At 57.8% G+C, this 22946-nt stretch overlaps 1 protein-coding gene across 1 annotated transcript in view; it reads left to right on the top strand.

Moving 5' to 3' along the window:
* ANKMY1 (ankyrin repeat and MYND domain containing 1) overlaps positions 1–22946 on the top strand; it is a 53961-nt gene that overhangs the window by 14269 nt on the left and 16746 nt on the right. Inside the window, exons 9-17 of the mRNA XM_070368632.1 lie at positions 684–855; positions 1532–1672; positions 2791–2931; positions 4749–4856; positions 8571–8702; positions 10951–11064; positions 11392–11557; positions 18177–18252; positions 19030–19190. Of these exons, the coding sequence (XP_070224733.1) occupies positions 684–855; positions 1532–1672; positions 2791–2931; positions 4749–4856; positions 8571–8702; positions 10951–11064; positions 11392–11557; positions 18177–18252; positions 19030–19190 (1211 nt within the window). The remainder of the gene's footprint in view (positions 1–683; positions 856–1531; positions 1673–2790; positions 2932–4748; positions 4857–8570; positions 8703–10950; positions 11065–11391; positions 11558–18176; positions 18253–19029; positions 19191–22946) is intronic.

The following is a 22946-nucleotide window of genomic DNA, read 5'->3' as shown; positions in this document are numbered from 1 at the left end:
GCATGTGTATGCACTGCAGCTGCTGCTGCTAAGTCGCTTCAGTCGTGTCCGATTCTGTGCAACTCCATAGACGGCAGCCCACCAGGCTACCCCGTCCTGGGATTCTCCAGGCAAGAACACTGGAGTGGGTTGCTGTTTCCTTCTTCAGTGCATGAAAGTGAAAAGGGAAAGGGAAGTCGCTCAGTTGTGTCAGACTGTTCGAGACCCCATGCACTGCAGCCCACCAGGCTCCTCTGTCCGTGGGATTTTACAGGCTACGTTGTATCTGTGTGTGTGTAGGTGTGTGTTTACATACCTATGTGCATGTCTGCTGTGTGTGTACAACCTTGGACCCTATGGGCACCAGGCAATGTACATCGTCCCCTCACGGCCGCCCCAGGAGGGAGACTGGCCCCCACCCCCAGCCCGTATCACAGGTGACCTCAGGCTAAGTGAGCACCAGGGCTGAAGTCGGGCAGGGCCGCAGCTGGACCTGAGCTTGGCCAGGCTGGCCCGCTCGAGGTGGGCTGCCCTGGAGCAGAGAAGGGCTGCAGTCTGGTGAGGCAGGGCCCCGGGGTCGGCGTGCTCCACGTCAGGCCTTGCCAGCATCCGCGGCGGGGTCTCCTTCCGGCCCGGGGCATGTCTGGGCTGCGGGCCGCGCGTGCCCCTCCGCCAGCCTGTGACGGTCTCCCTGCTCCTTCCAGACACAGGCGCAGGTGGGCGACCATCACCCTCCTGCTGCACCGCGGCGCTGACCCCAACCTGTGCCGCGCGCCCATGCAGGTCCTCTTCTTCGCCGTCAAGGCTGGGGATGTGGACGGGGTGAGGCTGCTGCTGGAGAACCGGGCCAGGACGGACATCCAGTTCCCGCCCGAGGTGGGCTGCGCCGGGGGCCAGCGGCGGTGGGGGCCGGGCCGACCCGACGGTCACCCGCAGCGTCTGCTCTTCCTCCCTGGCTGTGTCGATGCTTGTCAGTCACTCAGGCCGCTCATATTCAGAGGGTGTCGACTTTTGAAAAGGCTGCCAGTCTCGCTCTGGCTACTTGCTCACCTTCCGGGCCCCTGAGCCTGGTCGTTTATTTCCTCTTTTTTCTTGGGTGTAAGTGCAGGGGTGCAGGGAAGCGGGATTTCAGGTGTCACTGAAGACCCAGGAGGATCTCACAGAACTTTTTGGGTTCACTGATTGGACTCCATCTTTGAAACCTCCTGGAGGAGGGCGGGGACAGTTGGTCTAATAGGAAGCTGGGGCACCAGGGCCTGGTGCCCGTCTGTCACCCTGGCGGACGAAAGCGTCTTATGAGTCAGAGCACACAGGTGGGGTCGTGCGGTGTGTTTGTGGGCCGCTGTGGGCGGGCCTCTTGTCCTGAATGTCCCGGGATGACGGGAACGTGGTGCCTTGGGGACCCGAGGCAGGCGAGGGGCAGACGGCCACGCTCTCACCCTGGACGGGGGCCCCACGGGCCTTGTTCACACGGAGCCCCACCCTCGGGCTGCCGGCTGTCGCTCCCCAGGGACCTGGGGCTGCACCCTTACCGCCTGTGCTTCCTCTGCAGCTGGGGGCCCTGACCCCTCTCCACATCGCGGCCGCCCTCCCCGGGGAGGAGGGCGTCAAGATAACAGAGCTGCTGCTCCACGCCATCACCGACGTGGATGCCAGGGCGGCCGACCAGGATGACGTGTACAAGCAGGGCAAGGTGGGCGTCCGCCCTGTGGAGGGTGGGGTCCCTCTGCAGGCGCTGTGAGGTCCCCACAGGAGGGTGCCTGGCACCCTGTGAGCCGCAGGCCAGCCTGGATCCGGGCAGCGTGTGCCTGGTCACACCCGCAGTCATCTGTGCGAGCCGGGGCCCGTCTGGGCAGAGGGAGGCAGTGTGGCTTGGGCACCAAGTGTGAACACTCTGCACACAGGCCTGTAGTGTGGGAGAGGCACGCACACTTGATGAATGTGAGTGAGAACCTGCTTCTTCAGGCAGCTCACAAAGCCCGGGGGTCCTTGCCACGGTAGCCGGGCCCCCGGGAGGGCATTCTGTAGGAAGCTCTGTCTCACTCCACTCGGGGGTGCCCCTCTGCCTGGAGACACGTCTGCCCAGGGCCGCACTCCCTGGCCGGGTCTTCCTGCCCCTCCTGCCTCCCAGCCGCCCCTCCATCCCCTGGGCCACCTCTAGGCTGCCGCCATCTGAGAAGGCCGGCCTGGAGCCCTGCGGGCTCTGAGCTCCCGAGGTGCCTGGGGGAGTCGGACTGTGGGCCTCCTCAGGCAGCCTCCAGGTCCGCCCCGCCCTCAGGGAGCCTCGTGTCCCCAGACCAGGGCTCAGGGCCCAGTGCCCCCTGCCAACCTGCTCCAACACGTGATGGGGAGGGGAATGGACCCTCAGGGGGCGGGGCAGGCTGCCGAGTGGGTGACTGACACTGCAGAAGGGCCTGGGGGCCAGAGGTGGGGCATGGAGCCCTCTGGGTGGGGTTTTGGGCCGCAGGGCTGGAGAGGCAGAGTTTGGTCCTGGCACATGCAGTGACACCCCTGCCTCAGCAAGGCCATGCCGAGGCCCCCTCCACCATGCAGCCCTCCCAGCCTTCCTCCTCCAGGCTGAGCCCCTTGAGCATCCACCCGAGCCTCATTCAGCCCCCAGCGCCCGAGGGCGTGGGGCCGTGTTGAGGAGTCAGGGTGGCTCACAGGGCACCGCTGCGCATGGCCCTGGGGGAGCCCTGGGTGTGAGCAGCTGCCTGCAGGGGGCACAGGACCTGGGCGGCACATGGTGGGTCTCTGCACTCTCGGGGGACGGGCTCGAGGGTGACCCTCAACCCCTCTGTCTGCCCACAGCTGAACCTGCCGCCTTCCAGCCTGAAGCTCAACAACGAAGCGGGCCCGCCCAGCATCTACTACAGCAAGTGCACGTCCGTCCCCGACGAGGGGGGCAGGACGGCCCTGCACGTGGCCTGTGAGCGGGAGGACAGCCACAGGGTGAGGCGGCCTTCCGGGTGGGCCGGGGGGTGTGCACGGACGCCTTGAAGCGTACCCGTGAGTGCCCGTCCATGAGTGTGCGTGTGTCTGTGTGCAGGCGTGTGTGTCCGTGTGCGGAGCCCGCGGCCCTGGTGGGCTGAGCCAGGCCTCCCCGTGGCCACGCGAGCAGACCTGGGCGTGTCTGCCCCTGGCTGCTGTGGCCCAGACCAGGGTCCCCCAGCTACAGGTCATCCTCCCTGAGTGGGCCCCGGACTCGGGGGACTGGGTCAGGTCGTCAGTGAGCTGGGACATGCTGTGTTGAGATAGGATACGAAGCATCATAGAACTCGTGTGCACGGATGTGTTATTTCAGAGCACGTGTTGGGGACACGCGTCCACATGCAGGCCTGTGTACCTGGGCGTGGGGGCCCGGGTCGCCTCGTGAAGTCACTGTCTTACTGCAGGCGTCGGTCACACACGTCTGTGCTGTGAGCCCATCGCCCCCTGGACGGTGACCCCGTCTGGCGCCGCTGCCTCCTGTCCACCTTGGGGATCAGCTCGCATGCGGCAGGTGCAGGAACCCCTTGGAGGATGGGTGCAAGGGGCCTCAGGGGAGCTGGGGAGCCGGACCAGAGAACCCCCGAGTGCGTGATGCACGGAGCCTCTGTTTACCTGCCTAAACAATGAGACAGCAGCGGCCTCGTGGGCCTGCGGCAGGAGGTCTTTGTCACTGCCCAGGATGAGGGTCACACGTGCCGCCTTGATGGGCGCTGTGAGGGCCTGAGTGGGGGTGGGTGCCCACACAATGCTGGCAAGGGACCACCTGCTCCGGAACACCCCTGTCTCACCAGCGCATCCTCGGGATGTGTCACTGCCCTCTCAGAGAGGGGTGGCGAGCCCAGACTGAGGCTGGGGACAGCAAGGTTCCAGGAAGGCGGGCTGCCCAAGGCCCATGGTCAGCAAATTGGAGCCCTGGACTTGGAGCACAGCTCTTTCTAGCTCACACGTCTTTGTCCTTTGTACTGATTTTGGATTTGGAAAAAAGTTAAGAGGAAACAAAGTCAGGAGACACCATAGGCCACATCCTCATCAGATCAAGGACAGATCAATAGTGTAAAGTCTAGTTCTAAGACGTGAGGGCTGCAGCCATCCAGCCATCATGCCTGCATTCCAGCAGGGAGAGTGAAAAGAAGGGAAGCTTCCCAGGAACCCCTTGGCACACTTCTGTGGGCTCCCCTTGGCCTGGCCAGTGAGGCTGGCAAAGGGAGTGGTCTTGCAGGGTGGCCCAGCTGGCCCCTGGGGTCCGCAGGGCAGCAGGGATTCAGCAGAGTGCTCTGTGGTGAGGAGAGTCCAGGTCAACTCCCGCAGGCACATCCCAGAGAGGAGGAGGGGGAAGCCAATAGCTTCCTTGGGGGCGAAGGGCTGAAAGTGCCCCTGCGTTCCTTGCTCCTGGTGTGTCCTGGTGAAGGGCTCATCCTCTGCCCCACCTGCCGTGTGCCCGGCCCAGCTGCAGTAGTCCCGATACAGCAGCAACAGCTCTGTTAGAGTCTGCAATAGCCGTAGTAGAGCGGCCCCAACTCTCCTCTTTTCTTCAAATCAACTTACTCATCACCGACATCGCTGTTTTCCATCTTAAATGATCGACGTTTGGAAAGCCTCTTCTCAGCTTGAGGATCCACCCACCATTCACTATCCAGCGTTCAGGGCACATGGTGTGCCAGGCAGGGCCCTAGTACAAGGGAGGAGCAGTCAGTGGCCGGGCTGACCGCACGCTGTGTGAGTTTCCCCTGGAGGGGACGCGCCCCTGTAACCCGCCGTCCCGCCTCTCTCCTGCCCAGTGCGCCAGGGACGTCGTCCGGCTCCTGCTGGCCCACAGAGCCAACCCCAGCTCGCTGTGGAGCGGCCACTCCCCGCTCTCCCTGTCCATCGCCAGTGGCAATGACCTGGTGAGCAAGTCCTACCCTGCTGGTGTACCTGCGTGTGTCTGTCTCGTGCCCCCTCTCCAACACAGGCTCTGGGATGTGCTGTCCTTGAGGTGCCCCAGGGACAGCATGGTGTGATTGCTGGAGGGTCCCCTCCCGCGAGGACGGGGGGTGCGCCCTACAGAGGGAAGGGTGGAGGGAGGAAGTGAGCATGAAGGTGAGGGCACACCCGGGAGGTGCTGACTCAGCCTCAGAGCACTGGGAGGCCACCCTGGGTGGTTCCCACCTTCCCCAGCTGCCAAGGAAGGTGTTTGTTCTTCCACCCTCCCATCCAGCCACCCCCCTGACTAGCCCACCCAGGCATCCACTCTCCACCCAGTCAGCCGTCCATCCGTCCTCCCAGTCAGCAGTCCATCCATCCCTCCACACTCCCAGTCATCCACTCGTCCACCCAGTCAGCCGTCCATCCGTCCTCCCAGTCATCCACTCATCCACTCGGTCACCCACTCATCCATCCTCCCAGTCAGCAGTCCATCCATCCCTCCACACTCCCAGTCATCCACTCTCCACCCAGTCAGCCGTCCATCCGTCCTCCCAGTCATCCACTCATCCACTCGGTCATCCACTCATCCATCCTCCCAGTCAGCAGTCCATCCATCCATCCATCCTCCCAGTCATCCACTCGTCCACTCGGTCATCCACTCATCCATCCTCCCAGTTAGCGGTCCCTCCATCCCTCCATCCATCCACTCTCCACCCAGTCAGCCGTCCATCCATCCTCCCAGTCATCCACTCATCCACTCGGTCATCCACTCATCCATCCTCCCAGTTAGCGGTCCCTCCATCCCTCCACACTCCCAGTCATCCACTCGTCCACCCAGTCAGCCGTCCATCCATCCTCCCAGTCATCCACTCGTCCACCCAGTCAGCCGTCCATCCGTCCTCCCAGTCATCCACTCATCCACTTGGTCACCCACTCATCCATCCTCCCAGTCAGCAGTCCATCCATCCATCCATCCTCCCAGTCATCCACTCATCCACTTGGTCATCCACTCATCCATCCTCCCAGTCAGCAGTCCATCCATCCATCCATCCTCCCAGTCATCCACTCATCCACTCGGTCATCCACTCATCCATCCTCCCAGTCAGCAGTCCATCCATCCTCCCAGTCATCCACTCATCCACTCGGTCACCCACTCATCCATCCTCCCAGTCAGCAGTCCATCCATCCCTCCACACTCCCAGTCATCCACTCTCCACCCAGTCAGCCATCCATCCATCCTCCCAGTGATCCACTCATCCACTTGGTCACCCACTCATCCATCCTCCCAGTCAGCAGTCCATCCATCCATCCATCCTCCCAGTCATCCACTCATCCACTTCCACTGTCAGCAGTCCATCCATCCATCCATCCTCCCAGTCATCCACTCATCCACTCGGTCACCCACTCATCCATCCTCCCAGTCAGCAGTCCATCCATCCCTCCACACTCCCAGTCATCCACTCTCCACCCAGTCAGCCGTCCATCCATCCTCCCAGTCATCCACTCGTCCACTTGGTCACCCACTTATCCATCCTCCCAGTCAGCAGTCCATCCATCCATCCATCCTCCCAGTCATCCACTCATCCACTCGGTCATCCACTCATCCATCCTCCCAATCAGCAGTCCATCCATCCTCCCAGTCATCCACTCATCCACTCGGTCACCCACTCATCCATCCTCCCAGTCAGCAGTCCATCCATCCCTCCACACTCCCAGTCATCCACTCTCCACCCAGTCAGCCGTCCATCCATCCTCCCAGTGATCCACTCATCCACTTGGTCACCCACTTATCCATCCTCCCAGTCCTGCACTTTCCCTTCCTTCCATTCATTTATCCACCTCCACATCCACCTGCCCACCCACCCCTCCACCCCTCCATTCTTCATCATCCATCCCTCCTTCTGTCTTGTTCAGTTGCTCAGTCGTATCCAGCTCTTTGCAACCCCCCCCATGAACTGCAGCACGCCAGGCCTCCCTGTCCATCACCAACTCCCAGAGCTCACTCAAACTCATGTCCATTGAGTCAGTGATGCCCTCCAACCATCTCATCCTCTGTCGTCCCCTTCTCCTCCTGCCCTCAGTCTTTCCCAGCATCAGGGTCTTTTCAGATGAGTCAGGTCTTCACATCAGGTGGCCAAAGTATTGGAGTTTCAGCTTCAGCATGAGTCCTTCCGATGAATATTCAGGACTGATTTCCTTTAGGATGGACTGGTTGGATTTTCTTGCTGTCCAAGGGACTCTCAAGAGTCTTCTCCAACACCACAGTTCAAAAACATCAATTCTTCGGCGCTCAGCTTTCTTTGTAGTCCAACTCTCACATCCATAGGTGACCACTGGAAAAACCATAGCCTTGACTAGACGGACCTTTGTTGGCAAAGTAATGTCTCTGCTTTTTAATACACAGTATAGGTTTGTCATAGCTTTTCTTCCAAGGAGCAAGTGTGTTTTAATTTCATTGCTGCAGTCAGCATCCACAGAGATTTTGGAGCCCAAGAAAATACAGTCTGCCACTGTTTCCGTTTTTTCCCCATCTATTTGCCACAAAGTGATGGGACCAGATGCCGTGATCTTCATTTTTTGAGTGTGGAGTTTTAAGCCAGCTTTTTCATTCTCCTCTTTCACCCTCATCAAGAGGCTCTTTAGTCCCACTTCGCTTTCTGCCATTAGGGTAGTGTGGTCTGCATAGCTGAGGTTGTTGGTATTCCTTTATATCTACCCATCTATAATCCACCCACCTATTCATCCTTTCATTTAGCTGTTATTTTTTGAGCATGGTCTATGTACCAGGCAGGCACCATTCCAGGCATTAGGTGTTGAATGAAACAGAAGTGTCAGGGATCATACGTTCTAGTTGGGGCAGATGGACCACAGTCCGGTGTGCGACAGTGTCAGGCAGTAAGTTTATGAAGAAAGTGATGATGGGTGAGGGGAGGAGAATGACGGGGGCTCCTTCAGCTGGGTGGCGGGAGGGCCTCTCTGGTGAGATGGCATTTCGGGGAGGCCTGAGGCAGCCATTGTTGGTGAGGGGCTGGGGCTCCCGTGTCCCTTCTGCTGGCCCCTCCGCCTCCTGCCTTGGCTCGTGCACCGAGTCATTCACTCAGCGGGTCACGCGGGCATCTGCTCTATGACCAGCCCTGGAGTGGGGGACAGGCAGCCTGGAGGAGAGCCTCACCCCAGGCGCAGAAGCTCCTGGAGGGCCAAGCTCGGTGTCTCGTGTGTCTGGAGCAGCTGCTCTGACTCCGGGCTCCCCGGGGGCCCCTGGGCTAGCGACTGGGGATGCAGCAGGGAGCAAGGGAGCCCCTTCCTCTGCACGTGCTCAGGTGATCACGGTGACCGGCTGCCCCGGGTAGAGGCAGGCCGGTCCCAGGGACATGGACCAGCAGGACGTGTGCCTGACCCTGTGGGGTGAGAGGCCCGGCAGGATCCGGCTGCGTCCCCGGGTGGAAAGCAGAGAGGCACCGGGACCACTTCTGAGCAACTGGATATTGTTCTGAGGAAGCCCTGGACCTGGGCTGCCCTGGGTAGTGGGAGTCCTCGCTAGGGAGCAGCCGCTTGGCTGCCCCAGGCTCGCCATCTGAGCCGCGGCCCCTGGGGGTGGGAAGCAGGGAAGCCGCCCTGCATGGCCTGGCTCCAGGCGCTTCCTCCGCTCATCGGGAGGGAGCGCGGTGGGTGCTGACAGGCCTGTCTGTGTCCAGATTGTGAAGGAGCTGCTGTCCTACGGAGCTGACCCCAACATGCTTCTGACCAAAGGCTTGGGCAGCGCCCTGTGCGTCGCCTGTGACATCACCTATGAGAGCCAGAGGAGCCTGGAGAGCAGGCTGGCCCTGGTGAGCCGAGGCGGGGGTGCTGGCCCTGGGGCGGGAGGGTAGAAAGGCGGAGGCCTGGCAGGTAGGGTCTGGGGTCTGCACTGGACCCTCTGTCTGGCCCTGCTTGCAGCAAGGTGCTTCATGGCGCTTCGTGGGCTCTTGCTCTGTGTTCAAGACTTGATGTTCCAAACACTTGAGAAAGTACAAACAATTCTTGCCTTTTATAGTTTATAGACCTAAAATATGTTAGTGGCAAGCCCACTCAGAAGGCCAGACGAGAGTCCCTAGTTTGTCTTGAGAGACATTGGGCTTGGCTTTGGTCTGGCTGCAGGACTCTAGAGTTTTCAGTGACAGAACCAGATGAGCAGGGATCCAGAAGCTGTATGGGGGGCGGGGGGGATGGGGAGCTGTGCCCCGGGTGGGGGGGGGATGGGAGAGCTGTGTCCTGAGTGGGGGATGGGGAGCTGTGTTCTGAGTGGGGGATGGGGGATGGGGGAGCTGTGTCCTGGGTAGGGGATGGGGAGCTGTGTCCTGGGTAGGGGATGGGGGAGCTGTATCCTCAGTGGGGGATGGGGAGCTGTGTCCTGGGTGGGGGATGGGGGAGCTGTGTCCTGAGTGGGGGATGGGGAGCTGTGTCCTGGGTGGGGGATGGGGAGTTGTGTCCTGGGTGGGAGATGGGGGAGCTGTGCCATGGGCGGGGATAGGGGAACTGTGTCCTGGGTGGGGGATGGGGAGCTGTGTCCTGTGGGGGGGATGGGGAGCTGTGTCCTGGGTCAGGGTGCTTTCTCTGCTGGAAGCAAAGCTTCACTGGCAGTGCCCCCAGAACCCAGGGTTTTTGTTTGTGAAGAAGGAAGGTTGAGTGATGAGAGGCTGGTGAGTCATTGAGGCCGCCTTGTGTCTCCCCAAATAACGACCCTGCTGACGCCTGCTTGGCAAGTGTGACTTCTGAACTTCCTGTAGATGACAGCGTGATTCTTGTCTGTCACATCGAGCCTTGTGGTTTGTGGTTCTGTCAGCATTTCTCGATGAAACTGTGAAACCAAAGAACCTCTGTGTAGCACAGCATCCTTCCTTGTCGTGGTCTGGGTGGGCGCCTCTGAATGCTGTTTGCTATGAATGCAGTTGGTGCTGCGTCAGGAGCGGAGGACCTTGCCTCGGGGTGTGCCAGGGGTCCAAATGCACACACATGTGCATGCACAGGCACATCACATGCCTGTGCATACGTGTGCAAGCACCCCCCACACTCACATAGCTGCTCTCTGCAGCCACACACACATGCATGCACACACATGTCCACACACCTGTGCATACGTCTGCATGAACCACACACTCACATAGCTGCTCTCTGCAACCACACACACACGTCCACATGCCTGTGCACACATGTGCAAGCACCCACCCCTACACACTCACATAGCTGCTCTCTGCAGCCACACACATGCATGCACACACATCCACATGCCTCTGAATACGTGTGCAAGCACCACACACTCACACACACACTTACATAGCTGGTCTCTGCAACCAGGCACACAGTACCTGTGGTCTTACTGAGTGCCCCGGGTGGTTGGATGGATGGTGAACATGTGCGGACTAGGGCTTTTGGCATCTTTAACCTACAGAACCTGAGAACGAGTCACGGGCTCCCTTGCTCATCCCGAGGCGGGGTGAGCTTGTTCCTACACGGGGTGAATGGGGGTGTGTCCAGGGCTCAGTCTGGAGGCGTAGGTGGTCTGCCGCCCTTCGGCGGTGTTGAGCGCAGGGTACGTGCGCATACCCTGCTTTTGCCCTGGCTCTTTAGAAGCGGCAGCTGGGTTTCTGGTCTTTTTGTATCTTGTCCATAATCTGCCTCAACTGCACCTGCACCCAGCTATTTTTAGTCCATTTGGTTTCTTTGTGTTTTGTTTCCGAAGGAGACGTTTGTCCAGGTGCAAGCACTGCAGCAAGGGGACCAGGTCCCAGTCTCTCAAACAGGCCGGCTCGGGGTTTGCCCTCCTGCCAGTTACAACTAGCGGAGTGGGGCCAGACCTCAGCAGGGTGCCCTGGGGGTGCAGTTGGGTCAGGGAGGGCCACCCCAGGACCTTGCTCTGAGGGTCGCTCTGAGGACACACCACCCTAATGTCTCGTCCGTCTGTCTTGTCTGTCTTGCTGACACTCCGCACACCTGGGAGGGTGCCCAGCTGGGTGGCCCTGCTCTCCTGCTGGGGGTGAGAGCCCCCTGGTGGCTGGGGCAAATGTGAGCCTTTGACGTGGGCTCTGTTCTCCACAGATTGACCGGCTCATTAATTACGGGGCGGACATCCTGAACCCTGTGACACTTTCACAGGGGGACAAAACGGCCGTGGGCACAGCTGTTGACTATGGCTACTTCAGATTCTTCCAGGTGGGTTGGGTCTCTCACTGGCGATGGGGTGGATCTGGGGCTTTTAGCAACTCTTGGGCAAGGCGGGCCAAAGGTCCCTCGTGCCTCTGACCAAAGTCCTCCCTGGCTTCCTAGAAGGGAAAATCCAGGGCCCCCAAGCATGTGCTGCCAGCACGGCTGCCTGTGTGCCGGCTCTCTGAGCGTTATCCCGGTCTGTCCTCACAATCATCGCCGCGACCACAGTGTGCCCCCGTGTCGGCGGTGGGCCAGGGCTGCTGGACCTGCTCCCCCTTGTGGCCTGGGGGCCAGGTGCCCCACTCAGAGGTGGTGACCGGCGCTGGGTTGCAGGACCGGAAGATAGCCCACTGCCCCTTCCACATGCTGATGCCCGCGGAGCGGGAGACATTTCTGGCCCGGAAGAAGCTCCTGGAATACATGGGCCTCCAGCTGCGGCAGGCTGTCTTTGCCAAGGAGTGCCAGTGGGACCCAAAGGTGCTGCATCTGAGCAAGAGAGGTGGGCGTGGCGGGCGTTCGGGCAGTGTGGGGGCGTGGGCGTGGTGGGCTGCCAGCGGGGTGGGCAGCTGCAGTGGGCTCCTCAGGCAGCTCAGAGCCGACCCGGAGGCCCCCTTGGCCTGAGCGTGTGTGACAGGCTTTATGCGTCGTGGAAGAGCATGGGTGCCCTCTGCTAGGGGCTGCATCCCCTGAAGGCTGGCTCCAGGAGGCTGTGTGGGGCATCCCCTGAAGGCTGGCTCCAGGAGGCTGTGTGGGGCATCCCCTGAAGGCTGGCTCCAGGAGGCTGTGTGGGGCATCCCCTGAAGGTCTGGCTCCAGGAGGCTGTGTGGGGTGGGCCAGGAAGGGACATGCCTGCTGGGCCAGTGTCCACCTGGCCCTCACATGTTCTGCCAAGGATGTCTGCAAGGGGAATTGAGAAGGGGGTTCCCGGGCTGGGGAGGTGAGCCTGGGAAGAGAAACTAGGGGGCCCCATCACAGGTCTGGGAGCATCACCTTTGTCCAGTGTCCCAGCCGGCCCCAGCCCCTGCCGGCCCCGCTGCCACGGTGGGGGATAAGACACCTGAGGAGGGGCGACGTGCCTGCACCGGGGGTGGGGGTGAGGAACCCTGCCCTGCGGTATGCTTGGTGAGCAGCGCCCTGGGGGTGGAGCTGGTAGACAGCCTGGTCGAGGGGTGAAGCCCTGGGTCACCCTCTCCCGAGGGCCCTGCGTGTTCTAGCCCCATGGAGAGCCAGCCTGAGCTGCAGTCTTGAGTGAGAGCCAGGCGGGTCCTCGGGCGTGGGCGAAGGATCCAGAACCCCATGGCACACAGACGAGGAGCTTGTCTCTTGGCTCAGCTGGCGAAAGAGAGTGGACTCCCGGGGAAGCCCATGGGCCCAGGGGAGGGGCTGTGCCTTCCAGGAGAGGGGGGTGGGGTAGGGCGAGCGGCGAGCCTGGGGCACGGCTGCCTATGTGGCGGGCCGGGACCGGTGGCCTCTCCTCAGCCACACCTCTGCTCCTGTCCGCTGCCCGGAACCCGCACAGCAGGTGATGGGGAGACAGAAGTGGTGCCGGGGGCGCTCAGAGAGCAGCTGGGCGGGGGGACCCCGATGCTCTGCCCTGCTCGACTCCCTTACACGTACCCCACCCCCTAGGCCCCCAGCAACATCGCCGCCTGCCCACCACCCATGCGTGTGCTCACACACACATGGACCAGCCTCCCCACCTCCCCCACCTGCCAGGCCCCCATCCACACACGTCCATACACACACAACCTCCAAGCCCACACCCACCCACCTTTCCACACACCGTCTGTCTGCACCCCACAGCCTCGAGATGCCCACCTTCCATACACAGCACTCCTCACTGCTGCATACACACTCACACACTAACGTAAACCTGCCAAATCCCCCACAGACCTACGCACCCTCAGCTCCTCACCCACCTCTGTTGCACACACACCCCAATATCCAAACTTCCTGCACACACAAAATAAGACCCCTGTTCCCCAGCCCACAAATAGTTACTAACCAGATGCCCACCTACACGCTCACACACATCCCTACCAACTGCTCACCTCCACCACCCCTCACACCCCTGTCCTCACACACCTGCTACCCCAGCCCAGTCCCCACACAAGCCCCCAGGAACCAACCCCCTCACCCCCCACATACCCACACCATTCCTCCCCACATGCACAGTCATCCCATCCTTCCCCACAGAACCGCCTTGCACCCTGTTACACATACACACCCACCATCCATCATAATCCTCCCCACCCCCACGCTCACCAGCCCACCCACAGCCACGCACGTCCACTCACCCTCACACCAGCTCGTGGCCGCCGACCACCTCATAGCTGCGTGCCCACACATGACCTCCCTGTCCCGTCGGGTCAGGGGCTGTGAAGGTACCATGGCCTGAGTTCAGCAGGGCGGGGGATGCCTAGACAACAAGCGGGTGTTTGCTCAGTTCAGGAGGCTGGAGACCGAGCTCCGGGAGCAGGCGTGGCCGGTTCTGGGGAGGGCTGCTTCCTGGCTCCTCGACACGGGAGGGAGAGCGTGCACTTCCTCTTTTTACAGGGTACTAATCCCACCAGAGGGGTCTGCCCCATCACCCCAAAGCCCCCATCCAAGTCTCGTGGCGTTGGGGTTAGGCTTTCAGCAAATTAATCTTGGAAGGATACAGGTGTGTCCATAACACCCCCCTGCCCCCGACTCAAACACAAACCTCCCCTACCCTGTCACCTGCACACCGCCCACCACACAAATGACGACTGTCAGCCCCAGAGGGGGCGTGATGATGGGAAATGAGCAGGTCCCCAGTGAAACGCGGGCACTGCTGAGCACAGCCACGAGGGCGTAATGGAGAGAGGGGAGCAGGACATGTAGTGGAAGATACCGTGATGAAAACACCCAAAATCTGTTGAAAATTGTCAACCTATATACCCAGAGAGCTTAATGAACTCCCAATAGGATAAACACAGACACCCACAGACACACGACAGTTAAAATACTGAGACCGAATGATTCGTCACAAGGGGACCCCAGTGAAGTCAGCAGTTGGCCCCTCGTCAGAAGCCACGAAGGCCAGGAGGCAGTGGTATGTCATAGTCAAGTGCTCAAAGCGGTAAGCTTCAGCTGAGAATCCTACATCCAGCGAAGCTGGAGGAAGGTGACAGAAAGGCATTCCTGAAGAAGGAACCCTTGAGAATTTGTCCCTCGTAGTCCTGCTTTACAGGAAGTACTAAAGCACGTAACTCCAGATGGAAATCAAGTCCCCCATGTGCATAAAGAGCACTCGCAGAGCTAATTGTAAAAATAAAAAATAAATGCATGTTTTCTTAACAGGTTTAAAAAGAAATTTGCATGATTTATATATAACCACTTTATAGAAACATTACTATAAGCATATACGTATGGATTTTATTTATTGTAATCCTGGTGGCTCAGGTGGTAAAGAATCCATCTGCAATGCGGGAGACCTGAGTTCGATCCCTGGGTTGGGAAGATCCCCTGGAGAAGGGAACGGCTACCCACTCCAGTATTCTGGCCTGGAGAATTCCATGAGCTGTATGGTCCATGGAGTCGCAAAGAGTCAGATTACTGAGTGACTTTCACTTTCAAGGAAATAACAAAAGTATAGTTTAAAATAATTAAAGAAATTAAACATTACATTTAAAAGTATTCACTTAATGCAAAAAGTAAATAAAGGAGGAGTAGAAGGACGAAAATACAAGACACGCAGAAAACAAAACGTGAAACAGCAAACGTAAACCCAGCGGTGTCAGGGATAACGCCAAGTGTGAGTGGACCGAATGATACAGTCAAGAGGCAGAAACCAGTAAACCCAGCGGTGTCAGGGATAACGCCAAGTGTGAGTGGACCGAATGATACAGTCAAGAGGCAGAAACCAGTAAACCCAGCGGTGTCAGGGATAACGCCAAGTGTGAGTGGACCGAATGATACAGTCAAGAGGCAGAAACCAGTAAACCCAGCGGTGTCAGGGATAACGCCAAGTGTGAGTGGACCAAATGATACAGTCAAGAGGCAGAAACCAGTAAACCCAGCGGTGTCAGGGATAACGCCAAGTGTGAGTGGACCGAATGATACAGTCAAGAGGCAGAAACCAGTAAACCCAGCGGTGTCAGGGATAACGCCAAGTGTGAGTGGACCGAATGATACAGTCAAGAGGCAGAAACCATTAGACGAATAAAAATAAGAAAAGTCTATTTACATGCTCCCCACAGGAGACATATTTTAGACTCAGTGATGCAAAGAGATTGGAAGTAAAATGAAAACAGAATCTTACATCATGAAAATCACAACCACGAGAAGGCTGGAGTAGCTACACTTATGTCACCTAAAAGTGGACTTTAAAGCAAAAATATTACGGACAATAAAGAGGGACATTTTTAAATGATGAAAGAGTCAGTTAATCAGGGAGATAAAGTAATTATAAACCTATATACATCTACCAGCAGACACCCAAATAAACAAAGCAGAAAAGACACACGTGAAATGCAACATAAATATTCAATAATAAAATGGTTGGAGATGTCAATTTCCGATGTTCAATAATTTGTAGAAAATCTAGGCACAAAATTATAGAGAAAAGAAGATTGAGCAATACTGTTAGACTAGAGAGGACAGGGAATCCTGGCGTGCTACAGTCCATGGGGTCACAAAGAGTTGGGCACGACTCAGTTGACTGAACACACACACACACACACACACACACACATTGGACCACGAGACCTAATTCATTTACAGACACTATAACCACCAAGCTTCAGATGCATATTCTTCTCAAGTGCATGTGGGATGTTGTTCAGGGCAGACCATGTGCCCGGTCAAAAGAACACCCCCCCCCCAAACTCTTAATACATTTATAGGCATAGAAAGAATGCAAATTAGGTACTCTGGCCACAACAGAATGGAATTAGAAATGAGTATAACAGGAAGACATTTGGAGATATCACATAAAACAATATGCTTCTAAATAACCAGGGGGTCAAAGAAGAAATTAAAAAAGCAATTAGAAAGTACTTTGGTATGAATGCAGAAGAAGACAACATATCAAAACTCATGGAATGCAGCTAAAGCAGTGATTGCAGGGAATGTATAGCTATGAATGCTTATATTAAAAGGAAAATCTCAATCAATAACCTAACCGTGCTCCCTAAAACACCTGCAAAAGGAGAGCTCACTAAACCTGAAGTAAGCTAGTTTGCCACTAGATAAATGTATGTGTGTCTTTTAGAGAGAATATTAGTGAAATACAGGATAGAAAAGTAATAGAGAAAATCAGTAAACCTTGGAAATGGTTCATTGAAAAAATCAGGAAAACGGATACATTTGGCTAGATTTACCAGGAAAAAAATGAAGACTCAAATTACTAAAAGCAGAATTAAAAGAGTAGACATTACTACCAAACATTTAGGAGTGAAAAGAATTATGAGAGAATACTATGAACAACTTTATGACAACGAGTTGGAGCACCAATGAAACGGACAAGTTGCTGAAAACATAGCATGTACCCCAACTCATTAAAGAGGGAATTAAAAATCTGCCCAGATTTATGACAATTAAAAAGATTGCGTAAGTAACAAAAAACCTCCAAACAAAGGGAAACCCAGGCACAGATGGCTCCACTGGTAAAGTATACCAAACATTTAAAATGGAATTAGCACAAATCCTTTTCATGAGAAAATTAAAGAGAAAGGAACACTTCCTAACTTACGAAGCCTCATTACTGATTCCAAAGCCAGACAATAGCATTATAAGAAAACTAAAGACCAATATCCTTTATGAATATAAATGCAAAAATCTACAACAAAATACTAATGAACTGGGACTTCCCTGACAGTCTAGTGGCTAAGTCTCTGTGCTTCCAAGGCAGGGGCACAAGGCCCATCCCTGGTTGGGCAACTAAGATCCCCATGCTGCACACTGTGGCCAGCAATACACATACAGCAGCAAAGCAAACTCAGCATCGTGCCAAAGAACTGCCTACCGTGACTGAGTGGGATCTACTCCAGAAATGCAAAGATGGTTTAACAACAACAAAATTGTCAATGCAATATACTACACTATTAAAATGAAAGAAAAAATTCAATTGATGTAAAAACAGAAAACTGATGTAGAAAATCCAACATCCTTTCATGATGAAACACAACAAAGGAGAGAAGGGCATTGCTTTAACCTGATGAACGGCGCCTGAGAGAAAACCCCCACCGCACACATCAAGTCAGTGTTGAGAGGCTGGGCACACGCTCACCCCAAGGTCGGGAAGAGGACGGAAACATGTTCTCTCCCCCTTCCATGTAACATTGTACCAGAATTGTAAACTATGCAATTAGACAAGAAAAATGAAGGAAAGGCATCTGATTTGCAAAGGAGAGTTAAAGTTACATCTTGCTTTATCGCCAGCTCCCCCAGAAGCGTCACTCTGGTGCCAGTTGGTTCGGGAGGCTACGTTGGCCCTGCCCAGTCTGTCACTCACAGAGCTGCTTCCGGACCCCACAACGGCATGGGGAGTGGTCCTGGGGGCTGGGGGGCATGAAGAGCGAGGAAGGAGGGTCTCCCACATTCTCTACTCTCCTGGCCAACGGGTGTTTCTTTGTGGGGCTCCTCGTGTTAAGGGGTGCCGGGGGAGTGGAGGATGCGTGGCCTTCCTTGAGAGGACTGATGCGTTGTCTAAGGACGGGAAAGCAGAGGGTGTGGTTCAGCATCAGCTGATTACTGTGGGGGGCTCGCTGCTCTCCTGTCCCCCAGCCCTCTGGGCATCCTGCCGCCAGTGGCCAGAGAGCAGAGCCAAGGGTCTCTAGACCAGAGGGGCGTGTGAGCTGGCCAAGGCCAGAGGGAACCTGGTGCTGCCCTGTGGCCATTAAAGGTGGAGTTGGGAACCTGGAGCTGGGGCCGACGGCCAGGAGGCTTGCAGAGTTCACGGATGCACCCTGTTCTGCACCCTCGGACCTGCTGGGGGCCGCTCAAGCACTGTGCTGCCCACCCCGCCTGCCTTGCAGGGCCAGGGAGGGGGCTCACTGGGTGGTGGAGGCGGGCAGCACAGTGCCGCCCTCCACACGTGGGCATCATGCACGACCGGGGGCCGTGGAGCCTGACGTGGGTCTCTCTTGGTGCAGCGGAGCTGGCCCCCTGCCTCCGGCTGAAGCGGAGGGGCGGTATGCCCAAGGGGCAGGACCTGCTGGAGCAGGAGCAGTAAGTGCTGGGTGCTGCCCGGCTGGGTGGTGCTGCTGAGCCCGCCGCGACCTCCCTGCCCAGGGCAGGGTCGCTCCCGAGAGGCCCAGCTCTGCTGCCGGCCATGGCTCAAGCCAGGATGGGGGTGGGGGGGTTGCAGGCTCACCTGTGGACTGGCCTCTGTGGCTCTGGGTGGGTTCCATGGCCCCAGGCGGGGGGAGTGGCTAAGTGGGGGTGAGCCCAGCTCTGCTGCTCGGAGACGCCCCCCACCCCTGTCAAGGCGGAGGTGCTGCCCTGCACCCGACACCCTCCCTGCCCCTCCACTGCTGGCCCCCTTGGGCCTCAGCTCTGCCCCGTCCCTGCTGTTGGGGGCAGTCTCTGGATGCCCAATGCTGTGTTATCCCCATGGGCATCCCAGATAGTTTCTGCCCAGGAAACCCTGGTGGGCAGGGTGGGGGTGGGTGGGCAGGAGGGGGAAGGGCATGCACCCAGCTCACTGCCCCATGCCCCCTGCAGGCCCACCCAGAACTGGCTCCCCCACTGCAGACTCCTTCCACCCCCTTGCCATGGTGATGATGTGAGGGTCTCCGAGTAGGGGGGTGTCATTTCCTGCCCGCTCGGGTTGGCCAGCACAGGGTGGGGGTTTGTTTCCTGTTCTTGGTAGCACTGGGCTGGACATGCTTAGACCAGGGCTCACAAGCCGGCTGCTCTGAGCGCGGGACGTGGCGGGTCCCAGGGCCCCTGGGCCTCAGGCACACATGCCGGGTGCCCCCTGACTGCCTGCCCACTCCCTTGCAGGATTCCCTTCTTCAAGTTCTGCTACCAGTGCGGCCGCTCCATCGGGGTGCGCCTGGCACCGTGCACCCGCTGCTATGGGATCCTGACCTGCAGCAAGTACTGCAAGACCAAGGCCTGGTCCGACTTCCACAAGAAGGACTGCAATGCCCTCACGGCCATCGGTGAGTCCAGGCGGTGGCTGGGCTGCTGCAGGGCTGGCAGGGTGACCCCGGTCGTGCCCCGAAATCTCCCCAGTTCAAGCCACTTTGTGGAATTCCTCGGGAGGGGGCTGTGTGGGGACAGGAGGCACGCAGGGAGGAGAGCCCAGGGCTGAGGGCGATGACTTTCCCTGGCCCTGCTGCTACGGCGAGGCCGCTGGTGGGTGGGGCGCTGTGCAGAACTGTCCCCTGGGACATGGCTAGGCAGCCTGGGCCCTGTTGGGGTCGGGGTGGGGGGAAGCAGGGATGCCCTGTTCTTTCTTAGACCCTGTCCTCGGCTCCAGTGAAGGCTGGATGGACCCCTGCCCTTGGGCCCGTGCCCCTGGAGCATCCCCTCCATTTCCCACTCTATGAAATGGGTCTTTTAGTAACAGACTGCTGTGGGGGGCACCCTGGATCTGGCCACAGCGCCCTCACCTCAGGGGCTGCAGGACAGAGGCCTCATCTCTGAGGAGCAGTTACCTGGTTCTCACCGTGTATCCCGCACACGTGTGAGCTCTGAGCAGAGCGTGCCTGTGCAGCACTCACCCCACATCGGGCCCTGGGCTCCGGGTGCCCCTGCTGTGGTGGAAAGAGGGGAGGCCCAAGAGCAGAGACTGCTCTGGGCGGTGCTTCCAGCAGCTGCCACTGTCCTGTGCGGGCATGTGGGCTCCTCAGGGACGTCCCGGTCCCTCACCTCCAGGCTCCCCGCTCCCTGCCAGTTTCTTATCCAGGGGAGCAGCAGGAGGAGGAGTCCTTGAGGGTGGATGGATCTCAGTGAAGAAGCAGCGCTGGGCTCTGCGGCCAGGCAGGCTGGGCTGCCGGTCCCCTCTGCTGGCACCCGCCTGTGGGGCTGCCTCTGGGCTGCTGGCCCTGAGGACTCTAGGGCAGGGGTTCTGCTCACTGACCCTGAAATAAAGCAGCCCCGCTGGAGGGGTTTTAACCCTCTCCACCCTGACCTGGCTTCCCAGGTGGCTCTGGTGGTAAAAGAACCCGCCTGCCAGTGCAGGACACATAAGAGACGCAGGTTTGATCCCTGGGTGGGGAAGATCCCCTGGAGGCGAGCATGGCAGCCCACTCCAGTGTTCTTGCCTGGAGAACCCCAGGGACAGAGGAGCCCGGTGGGCGACAGTCCATGGGACCCCAAAGACTCAGCATGACTGAAGCCACAGCAGGCATGCATGCAGCCCTACCCAGGCCAGGGGCTCTGCATCTGGTCTCGCTGGCCCCCTGGCCTTGGCTGTCTGTCGGAGAGGAGGGCGGTGTGTGCACATCAGGACTGGAGTGTGCTCTGGAGGTGCTGCCGGGAGGTGGGGATGTCTGGGCTCATCACAGCTCACAGGAGGTGGGGCGGCACCTCCCGTTCCTGCCCACGGGCTCCAAGATGCCCACTAGTGGCCAGGGCATCCATTTCTTCCACGTGCATTTACTGAACATCTGCTTTGCCAGGGCTGTTCTAGGGGGGCTGGTGGATGTGGGAATCACCCCCAGTTGAGATGGAGGGGAAACTAGAGGGTGACCGTGAGCCAAGAATGGGGGTCCCGGGTGGCGCGTCTGCCCCCATGGAGGGGCGGGAGGAGGGGTGGTGAGGCGTGAGGGCCGGGGACCCCATCTTCTAGCAGGAAGGTGGGAGGTACTCCAGGGAGGGGCTTGCTGCTGAGAGCAGAATGGTGGAGGGCGGGGTGAGCAGGTGGTAGAGGAGGTCGGGGGCGGGGGTTGCAGCCCAGCAGGGGAGGACCCCAACCCAGAAGGCTTTTCGCTGGTCAGGGCGGTGTCTGCAGCCGTGCTGGTTTGACCTGATTTCCAGGGTGTCTTGTCGAGGGCCGGGCTCCCTCGTGGGGCTCCCTCCTTCCCCGAGGGAAGTTCGCTGGGGGCCGTCCTATCTGCTGCTCCCGGCAGGGCTGAGGAAGGCAGCTGGGCAGAGGAGAGGGCCTGGCCGTCGCCCTGGAGCTGGGCTAGCTGTGCAGAGGGGCTCCCCGTGGAGGCTGCGGGTGGGCCTCTGGACCTGCCTCAGCCAGTTCTGGCTGCAAGCCACCCTGGGACACATAACGTGGCTGTGAAGCACCTTCCTGGTACATCTGCCAGAAGGAAACCTTCCTAACGATGACTTCTTACAAGTTACAGAACATGTATACACAAAAGTAAGAAATGGGAAATAACTTATCCCAGCACCTGGAAATTACCATGGTCGATACTGGTGTGTGTGCTTCCAATTTCATCTGAGAGTCTATATAGACACCAGTGGGAACAGTGACAGACTTTATTTTCTTGGGCTCTAAAGTCACGGTGGATGGCGACTGCAGCCATGAAGCTAAAAGATGCCTGGAAGAAAAGCTATCACAAACCTAGACAACATATTAAAAAGCAGACACATCACTTTGCTGACAAAGGTCTGTACAGTCAAAGCTATGGTTTTCCCAGTAGTCATGTATGGATATGAGAGTTGGACCATGAAGAATGCTGAGTGCTGAAGAATTGATGCTTTTGAACTGTGCTGTTGGAAAGGACTCTTGAGAGTCCCCAAGCCAGTCTATCCTAAAGGAGATCAGTCCTGGGTGTTCATTGGAAGGACTGATGTTGAAGCTGAAACTCCAATACTTTGGCCACCTGATGTGAAGAGCTGACTCATTTGAAAAGACCCTGATGCTGGGAAAGATTGAGGGCAGGAGGACAAGGGGACGACAGAGGATGAGATGGTTGATGGCATCACCGACTCAATGGACATGAGTCTGAGCAAACTCCAGGAGTTGGTGATGGACAAGGAGGCCTGGTGTGCTGCAGTCCATGGGTTTCAAAGAGTCTGACATGACTTAGCGACTGAACAGAAGACATCATATGTAATGCGTGTGCACAACACGCACATACATGCACATCTAAAGCGGGAGCATGGTCATATTGTAGTCTAGGCCCTGAACATCTTTCTGTGCTATTTATCTGCAACATCATTTTCCCCAAATGAAGACAGTCTTCATTCTGGTTGTGCAAGATGAACTCAGCATAAAGCATCCCAGTCTACTCAAGGATAATGCCCCGAACGTGTTTAGATTTTAATCTGTGCACACGTGCACACATGTCCTCCAGCACTCCATGCACACACGTGTGCTTTTCCATGCACTCCATCTGTCCATCCACCCATCAAAACAAAGGTTCACTTTGAGCCTCAGCTTGCTGTCCTAGCGCCCTGTGGGGTCCTGTTGCTCCCACGCAGGAACCCCAGCATGTCTGCCCGACGTGCCTTTGATGGGCCTGGAGGCTCACCGTCCATGTGTGCAAGGCCGCTGCACGCACGCTGTTGGCCCATTTTCCACTTTGTCTAAATTCACGGGGATTAGCTCTTCAGACCTTTGTTCTGCGTCCAGGGCTCACCCTCTGGAGGTCATTGGTCGTGTCCCTCCCCTGCCCTGCCAGCCCTGGGCTCTGGTGGTGTCGGCCTGTCCAGTCCCTGGGGTGCTGCACGCCTCAGCTCACAGCTCACTTCCACACGTCGATTCTGCATTTGTTTTTCCTCTTGCCTGCTTCTCCTGGGGAGGTTTGCTCTCCCTGACTCGTGAGGACTCCCTAAAGCACACCCCACCCCGCCTCCGGCTGCCACGGGAAGGGCCTTCTCCCAGTTGAACTTGGCCATGTGGAAGTGTCTACTCTGCGGTCCACTCCATCCATCCTGTCCTTGAGGGCCCAGTTTGCTAGCGTGCTTAGGAAGCAACCCTGGATGAGACTGTACGAGGCTGCGCCCAGATTCTA

This window comes from Bos mutus, chromosome 3 (genome assembly GCF_027580195.1).
Source record: "Bos mutus isolate GX-2022 chromosome 3, NWIPB_WYAK_1.1, whole genome shotgun sequence".
In the NCBI taxonomy this organism is placed as follows: Eukaryota; Metazoa; Chordata; class Mammalia; order Artiodactyla; family Bovidae; genus Bos; species Bos mutus.
This window is presented reverse-complemented; position numbering and strand designations above follow the sequence as displayed.